Here is a 23,176-nt window from a genome sequence, read left to right as displayed (position 1 = left end):
AAATAAACAGCTGGACTCAGAAAAACAATTGTGCACAGCACAGAAATCTCCATTCTTCATAGACCAAAATAGGAAGAGCTAACCTAGAGACAGAAGGTAGAAAGAGATCCAGGAGATCATAACCCTGAGCAGACAAATGAGACAAATTCAGAGATGTGTTCACATTGTGAATCCTTGGGGTAGCAAGTGCATCTTTTAGGATGTTTACTGAAAATTGACCAAATAGGATGGGCTGGAGAAATATATTACCCTTATTCCGCTAAGAGTTTCTCTTGTGGTTCAGCTGGTAAAGAATTCACCTGCAATGTGGAAGACCTAGATTTGGTCCATGGGTTAGGAAGATCCCCTGGAGAAGGGAAAGGCTACCCACTCCAGTATTCTGGCCTGGAGAATTGAATGAACTGTATAGTCCATGGGGTCCCAAAGAGTTGGACACAACTGAACAACTTTCACTTCACTATTTCGCTAAAGAGGGAATTTAAGGAAGCATGTCTGTTATCCTGAATCTTTTCAAATAGGAAGTTGAAGTATGATCTTTTAAAATATTTACTTGTTAACTTATTTGTTTGACTGTGCCAGGTCTTAACTGTAGCAAGCAGGATCTTTAGTTCCAGCGTGTGAACTCTGAGTTGCAGCATGCAGGATCTAGTTCCCGGCCCAGGGATTGAACTCGGGCCCCCTGCATTGGATTGGAAGCACAGGAACTGAGCCACTGGGCCACCAGGGAAATCCTGATTTTTTTTTTTTCTTTTGTGTTTGTTTATATTGTTAACCCTCAAAGCATTTGACCTGAAGTCAAATCCTGACATCTTCGAAGAGTCATCAGAAAACACCTTCTTTCCACAGACCCTGAAAAAAGCAGCAAAAGTTTTCTATGGCCATATATGTAAATACACAGCAAGACATACTAGAAAGAGAGTTCTGAGCTTCAGAAAGTCTTACCTCTAGACCTGCCTCTGATTCTAACTAGTTCAATGATATTGGGCAAGTCACTTAACTGCTCTGTATTCTCGTTTGCTCATTTTTTAAATTTTTTTTAATTTTTAAAATTTTAGACATTTTTAAAGGTTACTGTCTTATTTAAAGGTATTAATATGACAAGATATTGGCTCTATCTCCATGTCATACAGTGCATCCCTGTAACCTATCTTGCATCCAGCAGTTTTTTTATCTCCCACTTCCCAATCCTTATGTTGCTCCTCCCCTCTGCTGGCAACCACTCATTTATTCTCTGTATCTGTATCATTCACTCATTTTTGTTTGTTTGTTTTTAATTTTTAGTAGTTGGAGGCTAATTACTTTACAATATTGTAGTGGTTTTTGCCATACATTGACATGAATCAGCCATGGATTTACATGCGTTCCCCATCCTGAACCCCCCTCCCATCCACTCATTTTTTAAGTGAGTAGGTTAGACTGTGTGGTCTGGAGTTCACTGCAGCCCTGACAAATATTGACCAGCACATGCTCCCTTAAGAGCTGCACAGAGTATTTTACAGAGTGCTTTACACAAAGCCTTGGGCAGACTACACATGTAACGATATTAAATATATTAATTCTGCAGACTAAATTAAATGATTATTCATGATCTCTATTATGAACTTCTCTTGCAGAGAGTCGTGGATTTTTAGGTTGGCCTAGGATTAAATTTTCTAATGAGTAGCATTGTGTTTCTAGGTCTCTCTGGGTCGAGAATGGTACATACACACCATCTACACAGTAAGATCGAAAGACAACGCCAATCGAGGCATTGGCAAACGCAGCCTGGAGTACCGGTCCCACTCTCTGCTGAGTCAAGGGAAGCCCCAGGCAGCTACCAAGAGCCGGAAGAAGAGGGAGATCAGAAGCAACCCTCCGCTGGCGTGGGAAATCGGGGCTGAGAACAACCGGGGAACAAACATCCAGCACATCGCCCTGGACCGCAGCAGCAGGAAGCAGATCCTTCACGGGAGGGTCTCCCCTGACGGCGTCCGCCCCCGGGAGCTCGACAGTCCCAGCTCTGAGGTCAGCCTGCTCACGGTGGTGGGGGGCGTCGCGGTGGGGCTCCTGGCCGTCCTCCTCACTGCCGTCGCGGTGATGATGCACCAGGGCAAGAAGGGTGCCAGGAGGAAGGACGCGCCCAAGGACCCCGGCAGCCGTGAGCCCATGATGCTCTCGGTGAGCCCCCACAGCGACAGCTCGGAGGTTTGATGGCCGCAGGGGAAACCCAGCCTTCTCCTCCAGTGCCCAGGAAAAGACAATCGAAACCCAGTGCTTCTGTCGACGGCAGAGAATTGGGGACTTCTGTGACAAAGCTGCTCAGAGGACCTGACTGTACTAGTGAACGTTCTCATTCTGTCTACTCGTTCAGGCATCAGAGGACACATTCAGATGTAGACCACATCTTTCCTCTTGCCTAGAAGGCATCAAGTATATATCCAGTGGTACCCAGAGCCACGGTAGACGGCGACGAATGTACTCACCTTAGGCCTTTCTCTACGCAGTGGAGATGAACCTGGTGCTCACAGACTCCTTCAGAAACTCAACAGGAGTCTCTTGTTGCTATATTGGTGTGAATCTTGAAGGTGCAATTATCATACTGCTTATTCATTATATAACATTTTAGTACTCAAAAGGTTTTCATTAGTAGTCTTGAAGAATGATAAACACACTGTTTATTGTGACAAGTTTTCTAATAGGCGAAGACAGCATGGAATTATGACCAAGGGTAGCTCAACCCACAAATCACCTCTTTTTCCTACTTGAGAGGGAGTGGAAGGAAAGATAGAGGGCAAGTAGCTCAGTCTCTTGCATTTGCCTTGCTCCTCATCTTCGCTGGATCCTTCTTGTTTCATTTGCTTATTTAATTTTAAATTAAACCAAAGAATATGTTAAGTCTGGAGAAGATGGTTGAAGAGAGACTGCTCTGTTTGGGTACATAGTAAGAAATAGTAGAGTTCTTGCATGATAATATACCTTATTGGTGCTCGTTTGTGGGACATGAGAAGGATGGTGACAGTTTGATGATGAAGAAATGCCATAGAGTTAGATCCCCATTTACAAGACAATGTTCTCGAAGAACTGAGCCTAGATGTTTGCAGTATTGAACCCATAAATGATAAAGAGAAATGTCATTATGATGGTGAAGGGAGAAAGTGGTATTTATTAATATAATATGTTTAACCAAAGTGCCTCTTACATATACTTTATATAGAACAAAAGAACATTTTGACGATGACACATGAGGTTAACCCTCACAGTAGCATTACACAATGAGGTCCAAAACAAATTGTCCAGAAGACATTTTATTAGCTTTCTAATCAGCACCTGGTCCAAACAATGGGAATCCCTTCAACCGTCATTCCAGAGATCATCTTAGAGATGGCCAGCATCACTGATCATATTTTTCTTCTTCTTCTTTTTTTGTCCATGCACAAGGCATGCAAGATCTTACTTCTCCAACCAAGGATCAAACCCATGCCCCTTGCAGTGGAGCTCAGAGTTCTAACCACTGGACCACCAGGGAATCCCCAATCATACTCTTCTTTGATCAAAGAAGAAAGCTTCAGCTCTCTGACATCTTCAGTTCAGTGAAATGACGCATTGCAGTCCATCTCAGTATCTAAAAATACTGCTTCCAGGGTTAAAATCCAAGGAACTTGAGTGAGTTTGTTTGGAAAGCCTCCCATTTTCTTTCTGAGAAATGTACTTTCACCAAATAGCAGAATTTTCAGTTGATAAGAGAAAATATTAGTAGTTTAGTGACCAATCTTCCAAAATCAAGTGAAAATAGGTCAGCAGGAAAAGAACCTGACCTAAAGACTCACCCTCACGTGCTGCCTGGGTTTCCCTGTCATGCCTAGGCATAACCTGGCCAACCTGGACATCCTGGAGATTTTTAGAAGGTCAATGGCTCAGTCAGTAAAGAAACCGCCTGCAATGCAGGAGACGCAGGTTCAATCCCTGGTCGGGAGATACCCTGGAGCAGGGCATGGCAACCCACTTGCCTGGGAAATCCCATGGACAGAGGAGCCTGGTGGGCTGTAGTCCACGGGTGGCGGAGTCAGACTCGACTAAGTGAATAACACAGTCACAGCGGCCTCTGCAGGTCATTCAGGCGCTTTCAATGAAGTCATGAAATGACAGTGAAGTCATTTCGCTTCACTGAAAAGAAGTGACGTTGGTGCTGGGAGAGCGGCCAGAAGTAACCAATGCTTCTCTCTTCTTTGGGGCAGCCCTGAACTTGACATTCAAAGTCTTTTCAAGAATAGGGTAGACTGTAGTCTCCTTCCATTGGGGAATACATAAATGTCACCTACAACTCCAAGGTAGGTGGTCCACGGGAGGACTTCTATACACAGAAAGTACTGTATGACCCAGGAGATCACTTATCAAATAAGCATTAATACTTTCTTTTTTTTTTCATTAATACTTTCTTAATGATCCCTTTTCCTTTTACTTTGCTTTCTGGTAGATGCTTAGCGGCTTCTTTGGCTACCTCGTGACTTGCATAGGAATGAGCATTTCTTAAGCAACTTTAAATAGCGTGTGGACTTTTTTTACTACTTAGTATTGGATTCAGTTTTATGGAAACTGAGAACAACTACTCTCAGTTGACTTTATATTATGTTTAATTAAGATGCTCTGAGCCTCACTGTCATACAACCTTGGGGGTTTCTGTCACTGAGTATGCTCAGTGAAATGTCATTACAAGAAGCCTATTGTAAGCCTTTGGGCTAGGCTGGTTTTATACCAAACTTCTCTCTGCAATGAGTTGTTCTGATGAGATGACTTTGGATAAATTGGAGAGCTCATATAATATAGCAAATGCCCTTTCTAGAAAAATCTCTTCCTCTCTGCCCATCTCCTCTATTTCTTTCCTTTTCTCTTCTTCTTCCTTCTTTCCTCCCCATGGGGGTGGAGGGAAAAGAGCCTATGGGAAATAGGCAGGTATAGCTTTCTTAAGTATGAACTACTTGGACTTCTGCATCATTTTTTAATATCTGTATACATAATATGTGATTTAATAGACATCTAATCATTAAAAACTCTTTAGTGGAAAAAAAAAGGCATCAGACATATGCTTTGCTATGCAGTAAGACAACCCTTATAGAATAGTTTCAATATTCTATTTTTAGAGAATCATTCTAATAAAATAAATTCCCATATATCTATAAAATAAATACATAAAATAAATTCCCATGGAGGACAGGGTGTAAGCAGAAATCGCTCCTTAGATCTCAGTAGCTTCTGACTCCAATAAAACAAGGTCTGTTGACATTGCATAGAAAACAGAAAACTCAATATTAAGCATTAACTGCTCACCTGGCATGTGAACCAGGAAGCATTAAAATACATAGGTGTGTTTTAACAGATGATTTTATTTATTTCAGTTCATTCCCTCAGTTAATGTTTACTGAATGTTCCTCTAGGATTAGCCCAAGCTACTCTTACCCTCGGGCAGGTTACAATCAAATGCGGCTGTTTCTTTGGATGGAAGGGATCAAGATTTGCATTTGTTTCGCTCTTGGATGAAGAAGACTCTAAGCCCATCTGTGAACTACAGTTTAACAGTCTCTCGATTCTAGCAGAAGAGTCAGCTCTTCTCCATCTAAAGAACCCCACGTGTTATGGATCATTCTGAACGCAGATCTAACACCAAATATTTCAAATCAGAAATTTAATGGAATCATCCTTTGCAAAACGACACAAAGAAAGTATGTTGCAGAGATGTCCGTCGCTAAGTCGTGTCTGACTCTTTTGCGACACCATGGACTGTAGCCCACCAGGTTCCTCCATCCATGGAATTTCCCAGGCAAGAATACTGGAGTGGGTTGCCATTTCCTTCTCCAGGGGATCTTCCTGACCCAGGGATTGAACCTCCATCTCCTCCATTGGCAGGCAAATTCTTTACCACTGAGCCACCAGGGAAGCCCCAGCGATGTGGGAGGCCTGGCATATTTTTTCTTCTTCATGGAAGATAGGCCCATTTTATTGCAAGGATGTGGTGTAACAGCTAAGCTCTACTGGTTCTTAAACATCAACCCCATCTCCTAAAGTTGCACATCGTGATTCACACAAGCAGCATGATTTGCAAATTATATGAAGAAAGGTCAACTAGAAATCTGCTGCCATTCTACTACAGAGCTTTTGTGACTAGAGGGTTGACTCTGGGCTCAACGCCAAGGGATTCAGTTCTGGAAGCAATGAAAGAGTCTCTTTATCAAGTCATCTTACCTCTTATTATTTTTCAAGGTACCAACTACAAAGTGTTAGTCACTCAGTCATGTCCAACTCTGCAAATTCTCCAGGCAAGAATACTGGAGTGGATTGCCACTTCCTTCTCCAGGGGATCTTCCCAACCCAAGGATTGAACTGGTGTCTCCTGTGTCTCCTGCATTGCAGGCAGATTTTTAACCATCTGAGCCACCAGTGAACTCACCAACTCCAAAGTCAATTTTTAAAATGAAAACAGAACTGCATAAAAACCACAGAGAGCCCTTCCTCAGACAATTTGGTGCTAGGGGTTAAAATAGCCGCAACCTGAGAAATGTTAGGGTAACAATAACAGTGAAATGTAACGACATTTAGATTTTAAGAGTCGGAAATTTGATTTCAGCTACTGCTTTGAAATTATCTATCTAGGATTAACTTAGAAATCAATGTTATACTTTAATAGGAAAAAAAAATTTTTTAAGATGTAAATAATTTACAAATTAGAATTTACATAATTGTACTAATTTGAAAGCCAGAATATTATGGATCTTTGAAGCTTTCATTTTTTTTCTAGCCATGATAGCAATAATGAAAGGATGGAAACAGGTGTCTTCACTGACCATATGGCAAATGAATAGAACGCACATGCTCAACAGTCCAACTTGTCAAGGCTTTAAAAAGTATAATTTGGCCAGAAACTATAAATACTGCTATTAACACACACACAGAAGCTCACATGCATTAAAAAAAAAAAAAAATCACACTTCTAGGAAATAATGACCCGAAAAGCCATAGTTTTAACTGGAATTGCCCGTTATGAAGATTTTCAAGGTCAACACAATGCTCATTTGTAAAAACAGACCATAGGGGAAGTTTCTTTGATACTAATTCGAAGGTTAATGTGTTTCCTGAAGAGATCTTTTCCCTAGAACTGATTCTAGTATTATTAATACATAGTAATGACATAGGTTTCTAGTTCCTTCTTAGAAACTATTATCCATATGTTCAAGGTAACCCTGTTTAATTCTCTGTTTCCATATCCTTGGATATTAAGAACATAATACTTTGAGATTTTGGTAGTTATTTTGATAAGAGATTCTAAAACAAAAGTGCATGATATTTTCCTACAGTTTTTACTAAAAAGATTACAAAGAAACCTTTAAAATAGGGAAAGAAAGCTGATTCTTTTAGAATTAAAGTTGATAAAATAATACAGACTAATGTGAGACTCTTCGTTTTCATGGAAGAAAAATGAGAATGTTGAACTTACAAATTTTAAACAAGAAAGGTTTTTTTCCTTTCCTGTCTTTGAAGTGCATTTGCTTTCTATTCCTTGATATTTGTTTATATTTTTTTCAATATTGTGTTTTGCTAAAGAACAGATGCAACAGCATCAAAAACAACCGCTCTAGCAACAATATCTACTTTTACTTTGTTTTCTTTCCTTTCTTTCCTTGTTTCTCTCGTGGACTTGTTTTTTTCCCTCTCTGAAATTTGTCGTTTTTTCAGTAATGCTTCCCTTTAGTTTTCAAACCACTACTGTTTTCACTAAATCATTAGTGTTCTCAGTTGTCTGAAAGCTGGCAAGTGAGCACAGGGCTTGTGTAGTGTCCCTTCTTTAGAAAACGTGAAGGCTTTTGGATGTAGGGGGAAAAAGAACTTCCTGCAAAAGATCAAAAGCATCATATTGAATGATGTGATGACAATCTGTCTTGATTTTTCTGTCAGTGGAAATTCAACATTGACATTTAAAATGTGAAAAACATCCCTTTAAGAATTTAATTGAGCAAGAATAAAAGGTCAAAGATCACAAGATGAGGTTCTTTTGGATGATGGAATACCTTGGAATGAAATGAATGGCCAAAAACTTTGTTAAAATGTTAACAGTGTTGAAGTATTTAAAATTACAATCATCAAATGCACAAAACTCTTTTACTACTGCCCAGACGTGGCCTGAATACATGATTATTTAGACACTCTCAGTGAATTTCTGCTACAGATATTTATTTTTTCTGATGTTTGAGAGATTCTGTAACAGTGCTGTAGCTAAAAAGAAGAAGAAAGAAAAGAGAAATGTAAACTTTAAAAACTAACATTAAAAACAAAGACCATTATAATAAAAATCACTTAAAATATAAAAAGATAATTATTGGTAAGACTAAAAGAAAATTTCTGTAAGGGCCCACATTAAGCACATTACCAAAAGAAGTACAAAGCAGAGTCTTTGTCTGTGGCTTTAGGAATTCAAACTTTTGGCAAGATATTTTTTAAGTCCATTTGTCTATACAAAAAACTTTATCCTGGACAAAGAATTGTATGCTCTATAATCATTTTAAGTGCCCTCTATAATCTATAATCATTTAAGTGCCCTCCAAAACACTCAACAAATTTGTTTGTCTAGCCGCCGAGTGACATAACTGTGTGTAATAGAATTATTTGAGAACTTAATAGCCTTTGTGATTGTTTTCCCATGAGAATTCCTCAAAGAGAGTCTAGGTTCTTTTTCTCTATTTACTAAGGCACTGCATATTTGCTGGATATTGAAGTTTATCCCTGGGAATTCAATTATGCAAGCAATCTGGAGTTATTCAGTCTTAAGTCCATGTCTAAATGAATTTTTGCTACCACTTGTGTTTTATAACTGCACCTGTTTTCCTTTACAACATATCACATGTTGAATATAAGTAAAACCCATATAAACATAAAAGTGTTCAAATGGCTAAGTCATTGGGGTGTATTCTATACCTTTTAGCCACACAAAAATCACGGAATCCCCGTAGTCTGCAATGACTGGCAGTTGTTTTCCATTCTGATTCTACAGCCTTGAGCATCTGTAGGTTTTCAGCCTGGGACCTGAACCCCCATGACTTCCTTAATGCTGGTGGTAAAATATTGCTGCTCCTCAGGGTTTTAGCGCCTGCCTACCCATTGTAACAGGGGCAGACACAGTCAGAGGGCTGCCAAGGCAAGGGATATTTAGAGGCAATAACATACTTAAGTGACTAACACTTCATGGGGTGGGGCCATGGTGGGTGAGAGGGAAGGTTGACCAGACCTGGCTAAGCTCTGAACCTGCCCAGCTGCACTGGTGAAGATGAACCAAATCATCTGATCTGTTGCCAAGGTCTTTACTGCCAAGGAGATTAGTCACTTCTTTGCAAAGTTAACCTAAGTCAATGGGCTTCCCTGGTGCCTCAGTAGCAAAGAATCCACCTGCCAATGCAGGAGACTCAGGTTCTATCCCTGAGTTGGGAAGCCTTTCCCTTCTCCAGGGGATCTTCCCAACGCAGGAATCGAACCCGGGTCTCCTGCATTGAAGGTGGACTCTTTACCAGCTGAGCCACAAGGGAAGCCCAAGAATACTGGAGTGGGTAGCCTATCCCTTCTCCAGAGGATCTTCCTGACCCAGGGATTGAACCGGGGTCTCTGGCATTGCAGGTGGATTCTTTACCAACTGAGCTATCAGAGAAGCCCTGCTATTGAAGAATTATCCCCCCAAATGGGCAAAATATACAGAATTACTTGGAGCTGAGGGGGGCGGGGGTGGAAACTCCTGTGTCAAAGTTCTCCCAACACTTCTAAGACTCAGGGGAGAAAAGGTTGTGTTTTAGCAGAAAGGTTGTGATCAGCAACAGAAATGTGTGGATGGATTGATCAGTCCCCGCCACAGAAGAAAAAGAAGGTCTGTGTGCTGGAACTTTCCAAGCTGTGAGAGAGAAAGCCTGGCCTTCAGGAGCGTGGGGAAGGGAACCAAGAAAGGGAAGACTGACCATCCAGCTCCACAAGGATGCTGACAGTTCGAACTAAGATCTCCCTGCCAGAAAGTCACAACCACTCCCAGAGGCACTCAATTTAAAGGAAACGTCCCCAAACTGGAATTAGTCAAAGTGGACCTGACTAGAGAAAAAAGCCATCAGGAGACGAGTCAGGCCGATTTGAGCTGACCCTATACAGACTCCTGCCTAACCCCCAGCTGCCATATCTTAAATGGAAAGTGAAAGTGCTAGTCTCTCAGTTGTGTCCAACTCTTTGGGACCCCGTGGGCTGTAGCCCCCCAGGCTCCTCTGTCCATGGGATTCTCCAGGCAAGAATACTGGAGTAGGTTGCCACTGCCTTCTCCAGGGGATCTTCCCAACCCAGGGATCAAACCTGGGTCTCCTGCATTGCAGGCAGATTCTTTACTGTCTGAGCCACCAGGGAAGCCCAATAAAACTCTTAAATGTAAGTTTTATTATAATTAAGGTATGACAAGGCCAACAGGTTAAGAGATAATTGCTATTGAAAAGACACTAATTATACTCAGCTCCCAAGAGGAACACCAGGGGAGCAACAGTGTCCATCAGGAGGCAAAAGGAGTGAAAGTAAAGTGTAGGCAAGAGCCACCACTGTGGTTTCCATGGGAAGGGGTGGATAAGGCAGGTGAACTGGTTTAGGATGAGCTGAATACTGAGCTGAAATTACTAGGTTTGAATCATTTCACTGGGCTCTAGACAGAGCTGTCCCTGCTTATCTAATGTCTGGTGCTGGGGTGATTGGAGCACATAGATCTGGACCAGAGTGTTAGAGCCAGAGAAAGGAAGCTTTCTTGGATTCAAGAAAGAAAGAATTCTTTCTTGGAGAATTCCATGAGCAGAAGACCCTGGTGGCTACAGTCCCTGGGGTTGCAAAGAGTCAGATGCCACACTTTCACTCTTTCCTTCACTAGAGCTGTCAGTTGAATCTATTGAAAAATTCCTAAGTTGTGAATTGTCCAAAAATCATATAAAGCATGATATGGCTTCATGGGGAAACAGCAAGTTAGAAAATCAAAAGTAGAGTGGGATCTCCATTTTGCATTTATATGCAGATAGTTCCTATGTTTTGAGGGGAGCACACGGAGGGAATGTGAATGGAGATGGAATAGGCGGAGAGGGAGAAAGTGAGGTTGGGCGTTACATGGGAAGTATGGGTGGAGTGTGAAAAGGAGTTTGAGTGTATGATGATTCGTGTGCACACGTGTGTGCAAGCTCTCAAGAGTCAATGAGTGTCTCAAGTGTCTCAAGACATAGTGAAAAACTATAGTGAGCACCCAGACTCCTAGAACCTAAAAGATTGGAATTGAAGGCAAAAAAGCAATGGAAGGGCTCCATCACCTCCCCCACTTACCTCCCCCCCAGGCAAACTCAATGATTTTTAAGAGCAGAACTTTGGAGGCAGATCTGATTTCCAGTCCCAAATCCATCACTCACAAGCTAAGGGACTCTGCATAAGTCATTCAACTTTTTGACACCACTTTCCCTTTTTAAACATAAGAATACTTTTTAGCATCCATGAGGGGCTGAACACAGCGTCACACACAGCAGACATTCAATAAAGGATAACTTTAAAAAATTCTATCTCATTGCTCAAAATGGATCCCAAAAGAAAACTGCACCATGGCAACAAAACAATCTCCAGAAAAGCAATTTTTAAAATACATTCACATTCTATGGAGCCTTTATTTTTGAGAGGTTTGGGGGCATGGGTTACAGAGGAAGAGTAGAGTTTACAAACAATCCTTGATGACTTGTGGCTCTTGGAACTAAGGAGAGACTGGAAACAAGAAGTTCGCAGGCTACTGTTCCCCCGTGAGTTCAAACAACACAACCTTTTGCCAGCTTCTCACTTGTGAACAAATAAGCAGACTGGAGCCTGCAGGGTCACAACATCTCATCTCACCCTCTGACAAAGGTGCTGGGAGGCCAGGATTGGCCACCAGTCCCAGGAGGAGGACACGCAGCCAGGGAGCTGAGGGCAATCTGCCTGGGAGAGGGAGGTGGTGATAAATTTGCAGCCAGAAGCCTCAGTGCCTCTTTAGTCCTAAACATCAAAATCAATCATAATTTTAAGCATTCTGGGGATTTTGTTGTCACAATTAGAAATTTAGCTAATAACTACTTTGGAATTACAAAGTAGATAGCTAGAACTGGAAAGTGAGCAAATAATCACTTTCGATTGATAAGGCAAATAACTAGTATAAATGTGTTACTTTGCCGATTATCTAGAGTGCCAGGGGAATCTTCCCAACCCAGGGATTGAATCCAAGTCTCTTGCATTGCAGGCAGATTCTTTACCATCTGAGCTACCAGGGAAGCCCTGCTTAAACTCATTAAAAAGTAATTCTGAAATCTTAATCACGGTCACCCAAAGATCACCCCAGCTACAACAAGAAAGTTCCTGCTCTAAATCAGCGATGCCTACTTACTGATTATCCTAAGACTAATGCAAAGTTTTCTTTCCTTTCTTAAAAATAAAAGTAGCATACAGCTGTTTCTTTCTTTCTTTCTTTCTTTTTTCTTTTTGTAGCCTCTATGCCTTTTCCTGCTAATGCTGATCCAGCTGTAAAGTTACTCTGCTTGAATAGTGTTGACATTCTCAACACTTCTAACTGCTGGGGTTGCCATAGGAACAGATATGCATAAGTGATGGCCAGAGGCAGCAGGAGGACCTCAGGCTCTGTTGGGAACCTTCTTGTGGTTGTCGTAGGTGATGCCACCAATGCCCTCTAGCATATTTATGGGCAGAGGAAACACAATGGTGGAATTCTTCTCTGTGGCCACGGTGGCTAAGGTCTGCAGGTAACGCAGCTGGAGGGCTGCCGGGGACTCAGCCAGCACCATGGAGGCGGACTTCAGAGCTTTAGAAGCATTCATTTCTCCTTCCGCTGCAAGGACCTACACCAACAGAAAGAAAAGACTTTAGAAATAAAGGTTCCCGACTGTGACTAGTGCTTGCTTTATCTGAGTCTGCACTGATGTTTCCCTCCCAGCCCCCACTTGGCCACCCATGTTTCATCTACTTCTTCGGCAAGGATTAGAGTTTCACATCCTTATGTGATTAGAGACATTTGAAGAGGTTGCAGGAAACAGAGAGATAACTTACAAATTATGAGTCCCTAGTTTTCATTCCAAACAAAATAAAAGCCCTGCCTTTAACCCAAACAAATACAGGTCCAGCCACCCTAGTGATGCTCTTGAATCTGTGCTCCCCATCTGCTGCTTTCATTTGCAGAGAAGACTGAAATTCAAGGCTTCCAACTGGCTTTTTCTTCTGTGAGTTTCACTTATCACAGATTTTTTTTTTTTAGTTTCCTTCTGTTGCCAATTTTGTTTCATTTGTTAATTGGAGTGTAATTATTTTACATTGTGTTAGTTTCTGTGTACAAGGAAGTGAATCAATGACATGTATACATATATCCCCTCCCTTTTGGACCTCCCTCCCACCACACCCCCCATCCCACCACCTAGGTCATCACAGAGCACCCAGCTGAGCTCCCTGTGCTATGGACCAACAATGAAAGATTAGAAAGAGAGATTAAGGAAACAATCCCATTTACCATTGCAACAAAAAGAATAAAATGCCTACCTAAGGAGGCAAAAGACCTGTACTCAGAAAATTTTAAAATACTCACGGAAGAAATCAAAGATAACACAAACAGATGGAGAGCTATACCACGTTCTTGGCGTGGAAGAATCATTACTGTGAAAACGACTATACTACTTAAAGCAATCTGCAGTTTCAATGCAACCCCTAATAAACTACCAATGGCACTTTTCACAGAATTAGAACAAAAAAATTTCCAATTTTGTTTCCTTCTTACAATGTAAGAATTGTTCCCAGTTCTGCCTTCTCTTGATTACAAGCAGCAGCAATGCCAGTCTGCAAACCCTCTTTGGAACTCTCCTAAGCACCCTGCACCTCCTCCGGTTCTCCAGCTGCCCAGGATGACTTGGAACTCAACTGCCCCATCCGTGGGCACTCACTGCCCATGTGCAAAAGTGCCTCCCCAAGTCCACTGCTTAGAAACTGCTGGAGTTCAACAGAGAAGTCAGAGATAAGTAGAGGGAATCTTCCTGGACTCCCAAGTAAGAGTCCAAAGAGGATAGTTGGAGGCTTCTAATGTCAATTGGTTTCTGATACTTCAGAAAATTCATCCACACAGACAAGAAGGCTATGAATCCAACAGATTCAAGAGCACTCGAGACCAAGTTACACTCACATTTTGTAACTCTACCCTGGATTGTAGTCACCTGGTCCTCTTAATCTAGTGTGTTCACTTAACATGCTAGAGGGTTGATGCTCCAGAGGCAGGCACCTGGTTGCTACACCAGAATCCCCAGCCAGCTACATAAAAATGTAGGTTCCTGGGCCCACTGGAGCCTCTGCTTCACAGAGTCTGAGGTGAGACCTGGGGATTGGTGTTTGCCTTGCTCATGTCTCTCAAGGGGACCCACCTTGCTAAGTCACTGAGTATAATATAAACATATATTTATATTATAATATTTTGCATTCGGAGAAGGCAGTGGCAGCCCACTCCAGGACTCTTGCCTGGAAAATCCCATGGACGGAGGAGTCTAGTAGGCTGCAGTCCATGGGGTGGCGAAGAGTCGGACACGACTGAGAGATTTCACTTTCACTTTTCACTTTCATGCATTGGAGAAGGAAATGGCACCCACTCCAGTGTTCTTGCCTGGAGAATCCCAGGGACGGGGGAGCCTGGTGGGCTGCCATCTATGGGGTCTCACAGAGTCGGACACGACTGAAGTGATTTAACAGCAGAGACGATTAATGTGAGTTTGAGCAAACTCCGTGAGATAATGAAGGACAGGGAAGTCTGGCGTCACAGAGTCCAACACGACTGACTGACTGAACAACACTGCTGATTAACAACGCTGTGATCGTTTCAGGTGGACAGCAAAAGAACTCAGCCACACATATACACTCATCCGTTCTCCCCCAGCTTCCCTCCCATCCAGGCGGCCACTTAACATTGGCAGGGTTGCCCGTGCTCTACAGTAGGTCCTTGTTGGTTACCCATTTTAAATACAGCAGATGTACCTGTCCATCCCAAACTGCCTAAATATCGCCTCTCCCCTCCTTCCCCTCAAAGTTGCCCATGACCCTTTAATTCAGGAAGAAATTCTCAGTAAAACTTCTAAAAAAAAATGGAGGAGAAGCAGCCCTCTTCTTATTGACGTCATTGAGGAAGCCTGAGCTTCCATTCAAGCTGCATCCTCGTCGGCTCTAGGGTGGGGGGCTCGCCCTCCAGTGCCGACTGGAGTCGCCCTTACCTTGGCCCTGGCTTCCCGGGTGGCCTCGGCCTCAGCGGCCATGGACCTCTGCAACTGCACGGGAATCCGGACATCTTTGATTTCCACGCGGGCCACCCGGATCCCCCACAGCTCGGTGGCATCATCAAGTAAGGTCTGTTTCCAAGTCAAAAGAAAGGACATCGATCAGAATCCAGGGAATGCAATCAAAGTTTCTGCTATGTTTTACATATGCAAGAGAAGCCCTTTTCTTTTTCTCCTTTTGAATTTACAGCATTTGGAGTGAGACTATTTGGGAAGAAAATAAGAATTCTTATCACTCCCTTCCTGGAATTGAAGTAAATCCCAGGAAAGATTCAGAAACAAAAGTTGGTATTTCTTTTAGGAGGTGGTTACTCAGCAGATGCACCCAAACCATTCCTAAGGAACATACACTATCCATCTAGATTTGAGCAAATACCCAACATTTTCTTGTCCCTGACACCAAGCAGCCAGCAGTGGCTTTTGTCCTGGTTCTGCCATTTACAGCTGTGAATCATTGGGCTCACTCCTTAACCTTTCTGATTCTCAGTCTTCATACCTATGAAAGGTTTTCTTTCAGGATAGTCATGAGGTTTGGATAGAATACACATAAGATATCTATCATGGCCCAGTCATAATTCAATACATATTAATATTATCACTGGGTACTTTTTGAGATACTCTTTTTCTTGCTCTGTTTAACCTCTGACCTGTGGCTCAGTTTTAAACAGGTAGCAAGGCATACATGTTTTTTTAGGGCAGATAAAACCTAAAACCAAAGACATCCTCATCGTTCATTAGAGCTTCAGACAACTGAAGATAACTTGCTGGTTATCCTGGAGGGGTAGGGATGAGTAAGAATGCCTCAAGACATAGTGAGATCAGATGAATAGTTCTCCCAAAGCGTAAAGGGCAGAGATCTCCAGGCTACCAAATAGCAAGTGAGCCCTTGCTTTCCTGTGATGCCTGCAGAAAGCCGGGAGATGGGGAGACCCCCCCAAGAAGCCACTGACCTGACTGTGATGGGGAAACATCTGCGTCATTGAACCTGTGAAGCTCTTAAAATGGCATGGAGCATTATGCAGAACTGATATTATCTTATAAAGCCTCAGGGACTTTGCCCTACCTTAGAGACTGGAGGAAAAGCTGAGAAGGACCAAAGATGAATTTCCCTCTTAGAGAAGGCAGGCTCAGAATAAAAATGTAATTGATTCCAAAAACACAGAAATGTGATTGTCTATAATCTAGGGCTTCCCAGGTGGCACAGTGGTAAAGAATCTGCCTGCCAATGCAGGAGACACAAGAGATGCAGGTTCAATCCCTGGGTCAGGAAGTAGAAGTGGGAAATAGCAACCCACTCCAGCATTCTTGTCTGGAAAATTCCACAGAGGAGCCTGGTAGGCTACAGTCCATGGGATCACAAGGAGTTGGACAAGACTTAGCACACACACACATATACATAATCTAGGGTGAACAAGAGGTAAGAGGGCTACATGTTACATCCTCATCAATAGTATAACTACGATTGCTATTCATATCTTTATTGACATTAGGAGCATGAAATCAGCTTTCCTAGGAGGAAAAAGTTGAAGTGTATGATGTCAATTCATCATTTTGAGTTCCAAAAGCAATTCCAGCGGCTCCCTTTTCCCACCTACATATTTAAATCTGGACCTCATGATTGTTTAAAAAAAAAGAAAAGAAATGCTAAACTGAAGCCCATCTGTTAAAAGCAGCAGTGCACACATGTGGGTGCGCAAATGGAGGTGGTGTTTTCAACTGCTAATATTTGATTATCACTGATAATTAAAATGAGTGGATTAACAACGCAGGCTCTTTGTTCTCAGTGTCTTTACCTGGATGCTATGGGCGATCTCTTCTCGGCCAGCTAGGATCTGGGACAAGGTCTGTGTCCCTAAGACATTTCTCAGAGTGGTCTGAGCCAGCAGAAATGTGGCTTGGTGGACATCATTGACATTAGCCACCGCCGAGACGGCGCTATAGATCCTGTAATAGACCACTCCATCCACCTGAGTGGTCACAGAGTCTCTGGTGAGGATCTGGAGAGCAAGAACACAGAAAATCACATGCATATGACTTTCACACAAAGAGTCAGACACGACTGAGCGACTGAGCACACATACACATGACTTTCACAATGACCAAAAAAGCATCAGACTGCCTCGGATTCCACTCCACCAAAGGAGAGCCTTCATGACAACTCATGCCAGCAGCACCGAACATCTGCCCTGACTTGAATCTACTATCATCCTAATCAGTAACCAAATTCCTACATAGGTGTGATATGTACCTATCCCTGTAACTTCATTTTATGGAAGTCTCACCCCCTACTCAGAGGTGAAGGAGGTATTTCCACTTTAAATTGTAGAACCCTGCTGAAATTCTACCTTCTAAAGAGAGGTAGAAAAGTCATTTCCCTGATACTTGAAATCTTTTCGGTCAGTTTCAACAACTTGATGAATAGCAATGCTTCTTAGAAAACATAGATGGCACCAGAGACCCGTGTTCTGTATTCAGATAGAGAAAAACCAATTTAACTTTAGAGAGGCTCTGTGTTAGTTATTCTGCATTAACATGATGAGGGACTTTGGAAAAAATCAGATTTCTGGGCGTACCACGGAGGTAGGCCCTAGAACTCCATTCTCCCATCTAGAACTGTTTACCATGGAGCCATAAAAAGCCTGTGATAGGTCCCTAGGCATCCCAAGGTTGCTTATGATTCGGGCTGAATTCTAAGGTAAGGACTCTGTAACTTCCGCCAGTGGCATGAAGACATCATGGTTGGGTCTTGATTGAGTTTTCTGGACCAGAGAGAGGAAAATTATCATTTACCCAAAGATGTTGATTTTTCTCTCTTCTAATCCCCTTTGCTCTTCCACACACTTTCCTTTCTCTTCCTGGATTGTTTTTGTTTATTAGAAAGTTGCATGACTTTAATAACTCTGTTTCTCTCCCCTGTCACCCAGTCCCTGGCCTGCTTCCTTCAGTTTCAGCACTTCAAGAATGGAAAAGAATTATTTGAAATCCAATGGCGGGTGAGGCCTGTGCCCTGGGTGTTCCTTCTCCATGCCCATCTCACATTGTTGCATCCAAACATATGAAAAAATTTAAAGCAGAGGTGAGAGATACAGATGGGACTAAAGCATTTTCTGAAAAGGTGATGAAAAGGATAATATCATAGCCAGTGACTGCCATCTACCAAATTAATTTCAGCTCTTCCTTAAAATGGTTTATCAGACTCTCGCAAGCATCTGCTTGTCATTCTGCATCTCAGCTTCTCTGCCTTCTGTATCCATTCTTTCTCTTCTTTCAGACTTTCTCCCGCCCAATCATTCCACCTCTTCTAGCTTTTCAGTCCTTGCTCCTGGCTCCATTCTTGTTTGGCAAAACAAGGCCCAAAAGTTTCAGAGCCACCTAGGACTCCTCCAGCAGGTCTCTAAGAATTCAGTTCATCTTTCCTTTTATCGTTTGAAAACATATTATGAATTCTCAACTGTCTATGTAACAGGGAAGAGATTGGTTTTATTTCCAGAAACGTATCTTTAGTCAGCATTACCTCCTGGGGAGGAATGTTGCAAGTAACCGTCCGAAGATCAACTTTGACAAACACATCTATGCAGGGCAAGATCAGAATCAGACCTGTGCAAAAGTAAATACAGTTTAAAATTTGACCCAACTGAAAATAACTGCAATAGATTGTCTCCTAGATATATAGTACATTGTTTTTGTGGGAGTATAAAGGCTTCTCAGATGATCTTCAGTAAATATATCTTTAACTTTGGGGTAATTATTTCACCTTATGAATCAAAGACTAAAGGAAAGTGATTCCCTAGAAATTAAAATCTTTTGTTAAGAAGCTAAAGATTCTTGACATTTAATTTTTATTTCTTTCAATATTTTTTCTGTGGGCCATTTTTTTAAGTCCTTATTGAATTTGTTACAATATTGCTTCTGTTTTATGTTTTGGATTTTTGGCTGAGAGGCCTGTGGCATCTTAACTCCCCAACCAGGAATCAAACCCACACCCTTGCAGTGAAAGTACAGAGTCTTAACCACTGGACCACCAGGGAAACCCTAACATTTGATTATTAGATATTCTTCGAGAGGGACGGAACATATGTATACCTGTGGCTGATTCATGTTGATGTATGGCAGAAAGCAACACAATATTATAAAGCAATTATCCTCCAATTAAAATTTAAAAACATTGAACCTACTTCTAATTCAAGTATTGAATTAGACATTTATTTATAAGAATATTTTGGAAATTGGTTTTTCCCTGGGTTAAAGGTATCTGTACAAAAGATTCAAGCACAGACTTTAAGCCTTGAATATCAGTGTCTGTCCACATTCTCATTTATATTCTTCAAGAGTGAAGGAACGTTAGCATTAAAATCTTCCCAGGATTTCAGTGTCCCTAAAACTAGTGTATTACAACATTTATAGTTTCTCTGTAACTGTGTTCTAGCTCATATACAACTTTCCTCAATTGTGAATACTCTTACTTCTCTCTGAGCTGTCAAGTATTAGACTAGGGGGCGGGAAGGGCTGAGGACACTCATTTGAGGATTCTATGATGCCTTAACTTTGCTCTGGTGAAGCTTCTCTATAGCAAGAGTGACCAAGACTAGAACCATAAGCATGTCAGCAAGATGGGGACACCCATCCATTTCCATTTACCGGAAAGATTCTGGTGCTATTGTTTTTGTTTTCCAATAAGAAACAAGTTCTTTCATTGAGTACCTTGAAAAGGGCTGGTAGCATCAACAGAAAACACTTATGCTGCTTTCTTTCTTTTGGTCTCTAAGCCTTTCTGAGGTGAGGATTACTTCCTAATTTACTCCTTTTTTGGGTGCTAAGTCACCAGTTAAAATCATGGCCCTTAGAACTAGACAGAGGTGAGTCCTAGCCCTATTGGTTACTAGCTTGTGACCTAGGAACATTCATCTAATTTTTCTGAGCTTCAGTCACCTAATTCCTGTAAGATGATAGTGAAGATTAAGCATGATTATGGCTTCCCTGTTGGCTCAGATGGTAAAAGGATCTGCCTGCAATACAGAAGACCTGGGTTCGATCCCTGGGTCAGGAAGATTCCCCGGAGAAGGGAATGGCAACCCTCTCCAGTGTTCTTGCCTGAGAAATCCCATGGACAGAGGAGCCTGGCCAGCTACAGTCCATGGAGTCGAAAAGAGTCAGACACAAATGAGCGACCAGTATACACACAACATGATAACGAAAATAAAAAATGTGCTAAACGTAGTGCCCTGTGGTTCAGTGGTAAAGAATCCACCTGTCAATGCAGGAGACACAGGTTTGATCCCTGGTCCGGGAAGATCCCACACGCCACAGGGCAGCTAAGCCTGTGCATCACCACTATTGAGCCTGTGCTCTGGAGCCTGGAGCTGCAGCTCCTGAAGCCTGCATGCCCTAGAGCCCTGCTGCACCCAGTGAAGCCACTCTAATGGGAAACCCGCACACCACAATTAGAGAGTAGCCCCCGCTCACCACAACTACAGAAAAGCCCACACAGCAAGGAGGATGCAGAAGAAACAAAAATAAAAGTAAGTAAATACAATTATTTTTTAAAAAATCATAGTGCCAGGCATGTATTAAGTGCTCAAGGAGTAGCAGCTCTTGTTATGAACACTTTTATTGTTAAAGAATAGTTTACGATTTAGAGAAGTGGAGAGGTTCTCTGTTAGCAATTTGGCTTGTTTCCCTCTGGCTCTTGTGACATTCTGAGATAACTCCTTCGCCCCAGAGACGTGTATGACGAGATTTATTATCCTGGGACATTTAGTGGTGAACTCTTCTGGGAAAATTCATTTAGAAGAGACTTTTCTCCAGAGTCCTTCAAGCTGTGGTTATTCGACCTCTCTCAAATCCAGTTTTTCTCCTAAGTTATAATCTTGGCTCCACCAGGTGAAACATGCCTAGAAAGGGTTTAGCTTTGCTCTGTTATTCCTCAGTTGGATAATTCCATCACCTGTATTTGGATGAGCGTCTAAAAATACCCGTTAACAAGCATTTCTTGCTTTCTTTCCCTTAGGTTCCTTATTAGACAAGGCACAGGGTCTTCCTTGAGGCATGGAAGTTTAGCATGTGGGATCTAGCTCCCTGACCAGGGACTGAACCCAGCTCCTCTGCATTGGGAGCTCGGAGACTTCGCCACTGGACCTCCAGTGTGAAAGTGTTAGTCACTCATTCGTGCCCGACTCTTTGCGACCCCGTGGACTGCAGCCCACCAGGCTCCTCTGTCCATGGGATTTTCCAGGCAAGGATACGGGAGTGGGTTGCCATTCCCTTCTCCAGGGGATCTTCCCGACCCAGGGATCAAACCTGAGCGTCCTGTACTGCAGGCAGATTCTTTACAGACTGAGCCATCAGGGAAGCCCTAGTACTCTGGCCCAGAGAATTCCATGGACTGTATAGTCCATGGGGTCACAAAGAGTCAGACACGACTGAGCGACTTTCAGTTTCATTGGATCACAAGGGAAGTCTATATTAGACAAGGAGGATCATACTACTTGAAGTGGCCAGGTCTCTGTAACAAGCTTCTCCTTTTGAAGTTTCTCATATGTTTAAAAATGTAAGAGACACCTGAGCACCTGCTTTAGTACATGGCCAAGTGCAGAACACACGGCGTGAATAAGGAAGTTCCCCAGAGACCCTACAGTGCAGCTGAACAGAGAACGGTTTTACTTAAATACACCTTATTAGGGGGCAGACAACAGATGATACTAGAGAGGTTTCGCAAATAACCCTTCTCCTCCATGTGCCTTTTAATTTAGTTTGAATAGACTCTTCTTTCAAGAATATTGGAATCTGTCCTATGAAATTGCCTTTTTTGTGAGTTGAAAACAAACATTAGCAATGTCATAGAGTTCAACTAAACCTGGTGATAGTTCAGCGAAACTAGTGTTATACCTGGTCCCTTGGCTTTGTCAGCTTGGATGCGTCCCAGTCGGAATACAACAGCACGTTCGTACTCCTTAATGATCTGAGAGATGAAGGGAGAGCATTTAGTGTTAATAGTTCATCAGCTCACACAGAGAGACCAATCTGTTTCCCAGGGTATTACCTTCAAGCACATCCATATGGAGATCGGGAAGGTAATGACCATCAGCAGGAAGGAAAGCAAAAGCAGGATCCAGCCACATACACCAAGCCCTTTACTCTTGATGCCTAGGTAACGGGAAGGAGGCAAGCCTGTAACTCACACGGTTCTTAGGAAAGTGATTCAGCGACATGCATGAAGAAACCATCCAAGGAGCTGGCCAGGCTGGAATGGGGCTGAGAAAGCAACCTGAATCCATCACACTCATGATGGCAGTAACACCACACACACACACACACACACACACACACACACACACACACACACACACACACACACACACACACACACACACAGAGAAAATATTCATTCAGGTTTTTAGATGAAGATGGACTTGTCCCTCCTAACACACCTCATGGCAATCAATAATAATGATAACCATAACATTTACATAGGGCTGCCATGGTTTATTACTCTCAAAACGCATAAAACCACCCACATGAAAATCACCAGGGTGCCATCTTAAAAGACAGATTCCTGGGGACTTCCCCGGTGGTCCAGGGGTGCAGGTCCAGCCTGCATGTCTCACGGTGCAGTCAAAAATAATAAAAATGAAATAAATAAATAAAAGACAGATTCCCAGGCCCTCAGAATTCCCTAGGTTAAACCAAGGCAACCTCTGAGGCAGATAGGTAGGTACTACTATCCCCAAAGGAGACCTTGAGGCACAAGGAAAAACATTTTCAGGAGTGCTTACGTTTGAGTTTCTATGAGAATCTTTAACTCCCCAGGGCTGTGGTCTCAGAAAAACCAC

At 42.4% G+C, this 23,176-nt stretch overlaps 2 protein-coding genes across 2 annotated transcripts in view; one reads left to right on the top strand and one right to left on the bottom strand.

The window, feature by feature from the left end:
* FREM2 (FRAS1 related extracellular matrix 2) overlaps window positions 1-8,890 on the top strand; it is a 158,620-nt gene extending 149,730 nt beyond the window's left edge. The window contains exon 24 of the mRNA XM_065902066.1: window positions 1,678-8,890. Coding sequence (XP_065758138.1) covers window positions 1,678-2,190 — 513 coding nt within the window. The 3' untranslated portion in view covers window positions 2,191-8,890. The remainder of the gene's footprint in view (window positions 1-1,677) is intronic.
* Window positions 8,891-9,480: 590 nt separating this feature from the next.
* STOML3 (stomatin like 3) lies at window positions 9,481-22,443 on the bottom strand. The gene is made up of 6 exons (XM_065901956.1): window positions 22,387-22,443; window positions 22,233-22,305; window positions 18,862-18,944; window positions 17,141-17,344; window positions 15,285-15,419; window positions 9,481-12,887 (listed from the first exon to the last, which is right to left on the bottom strand). Exons 1-6 carry the CDS (start codon window positions 22,426-22,428, stop codon window positions 12,663-12,665), a joined length of 762 nt encoding a protein of 253 aa, XP_065758028.1. The 5' UTR covers window positions 22,429-22,443; the 3' UTR covers window positions 9,481-12,662.
* Between the last annotated feature and the right edge of the window lie 733 nt (window positions 22,444-23,176).

This window comes from Muntiacus reevesi, chromosome 11 (assembly GCF_963930625.1).
Source record: "Muntiacus reevesi chromosome 11, mMunRee1.1, whole genome shotgun sequence".
Classification (NCBI taxonomy): domain Eukaryota; kingdom Metazoa; phylum Chordata; class Mammalia; order Artiodactyla; family Cervidae; genus Muntiacus; species Muntiacus reevesi.
This window is presented reverse-complemented; position numbering and strand designations above follow the sequence as displayed.

Excerpts from the sequence above, each read along its gene's own strand:
- STOML3 (XM_065901956.1), bottom strand. The coding sequence starts at position 22,428 with ATGGTCATTACCTTCCCGATCTCCATATGGATGTGCTTGAAG. Across the intron at positions 18,945-22,232 it reads TGACAAAGCCAAGGGACCAG|GTCTGATTCTGATCTTGCCC; the intron begins GTATAACACTAG and ends ACTTTTGCACAG. Across the intron at positions 12,888-15,284 it reads CCCGGGAAGCCAGGGCCAAG|GTCCTTGCAGCGGAAGGAGA; the intron begins GTAAGGGCGACT and ends CTGTTGGTGTAG.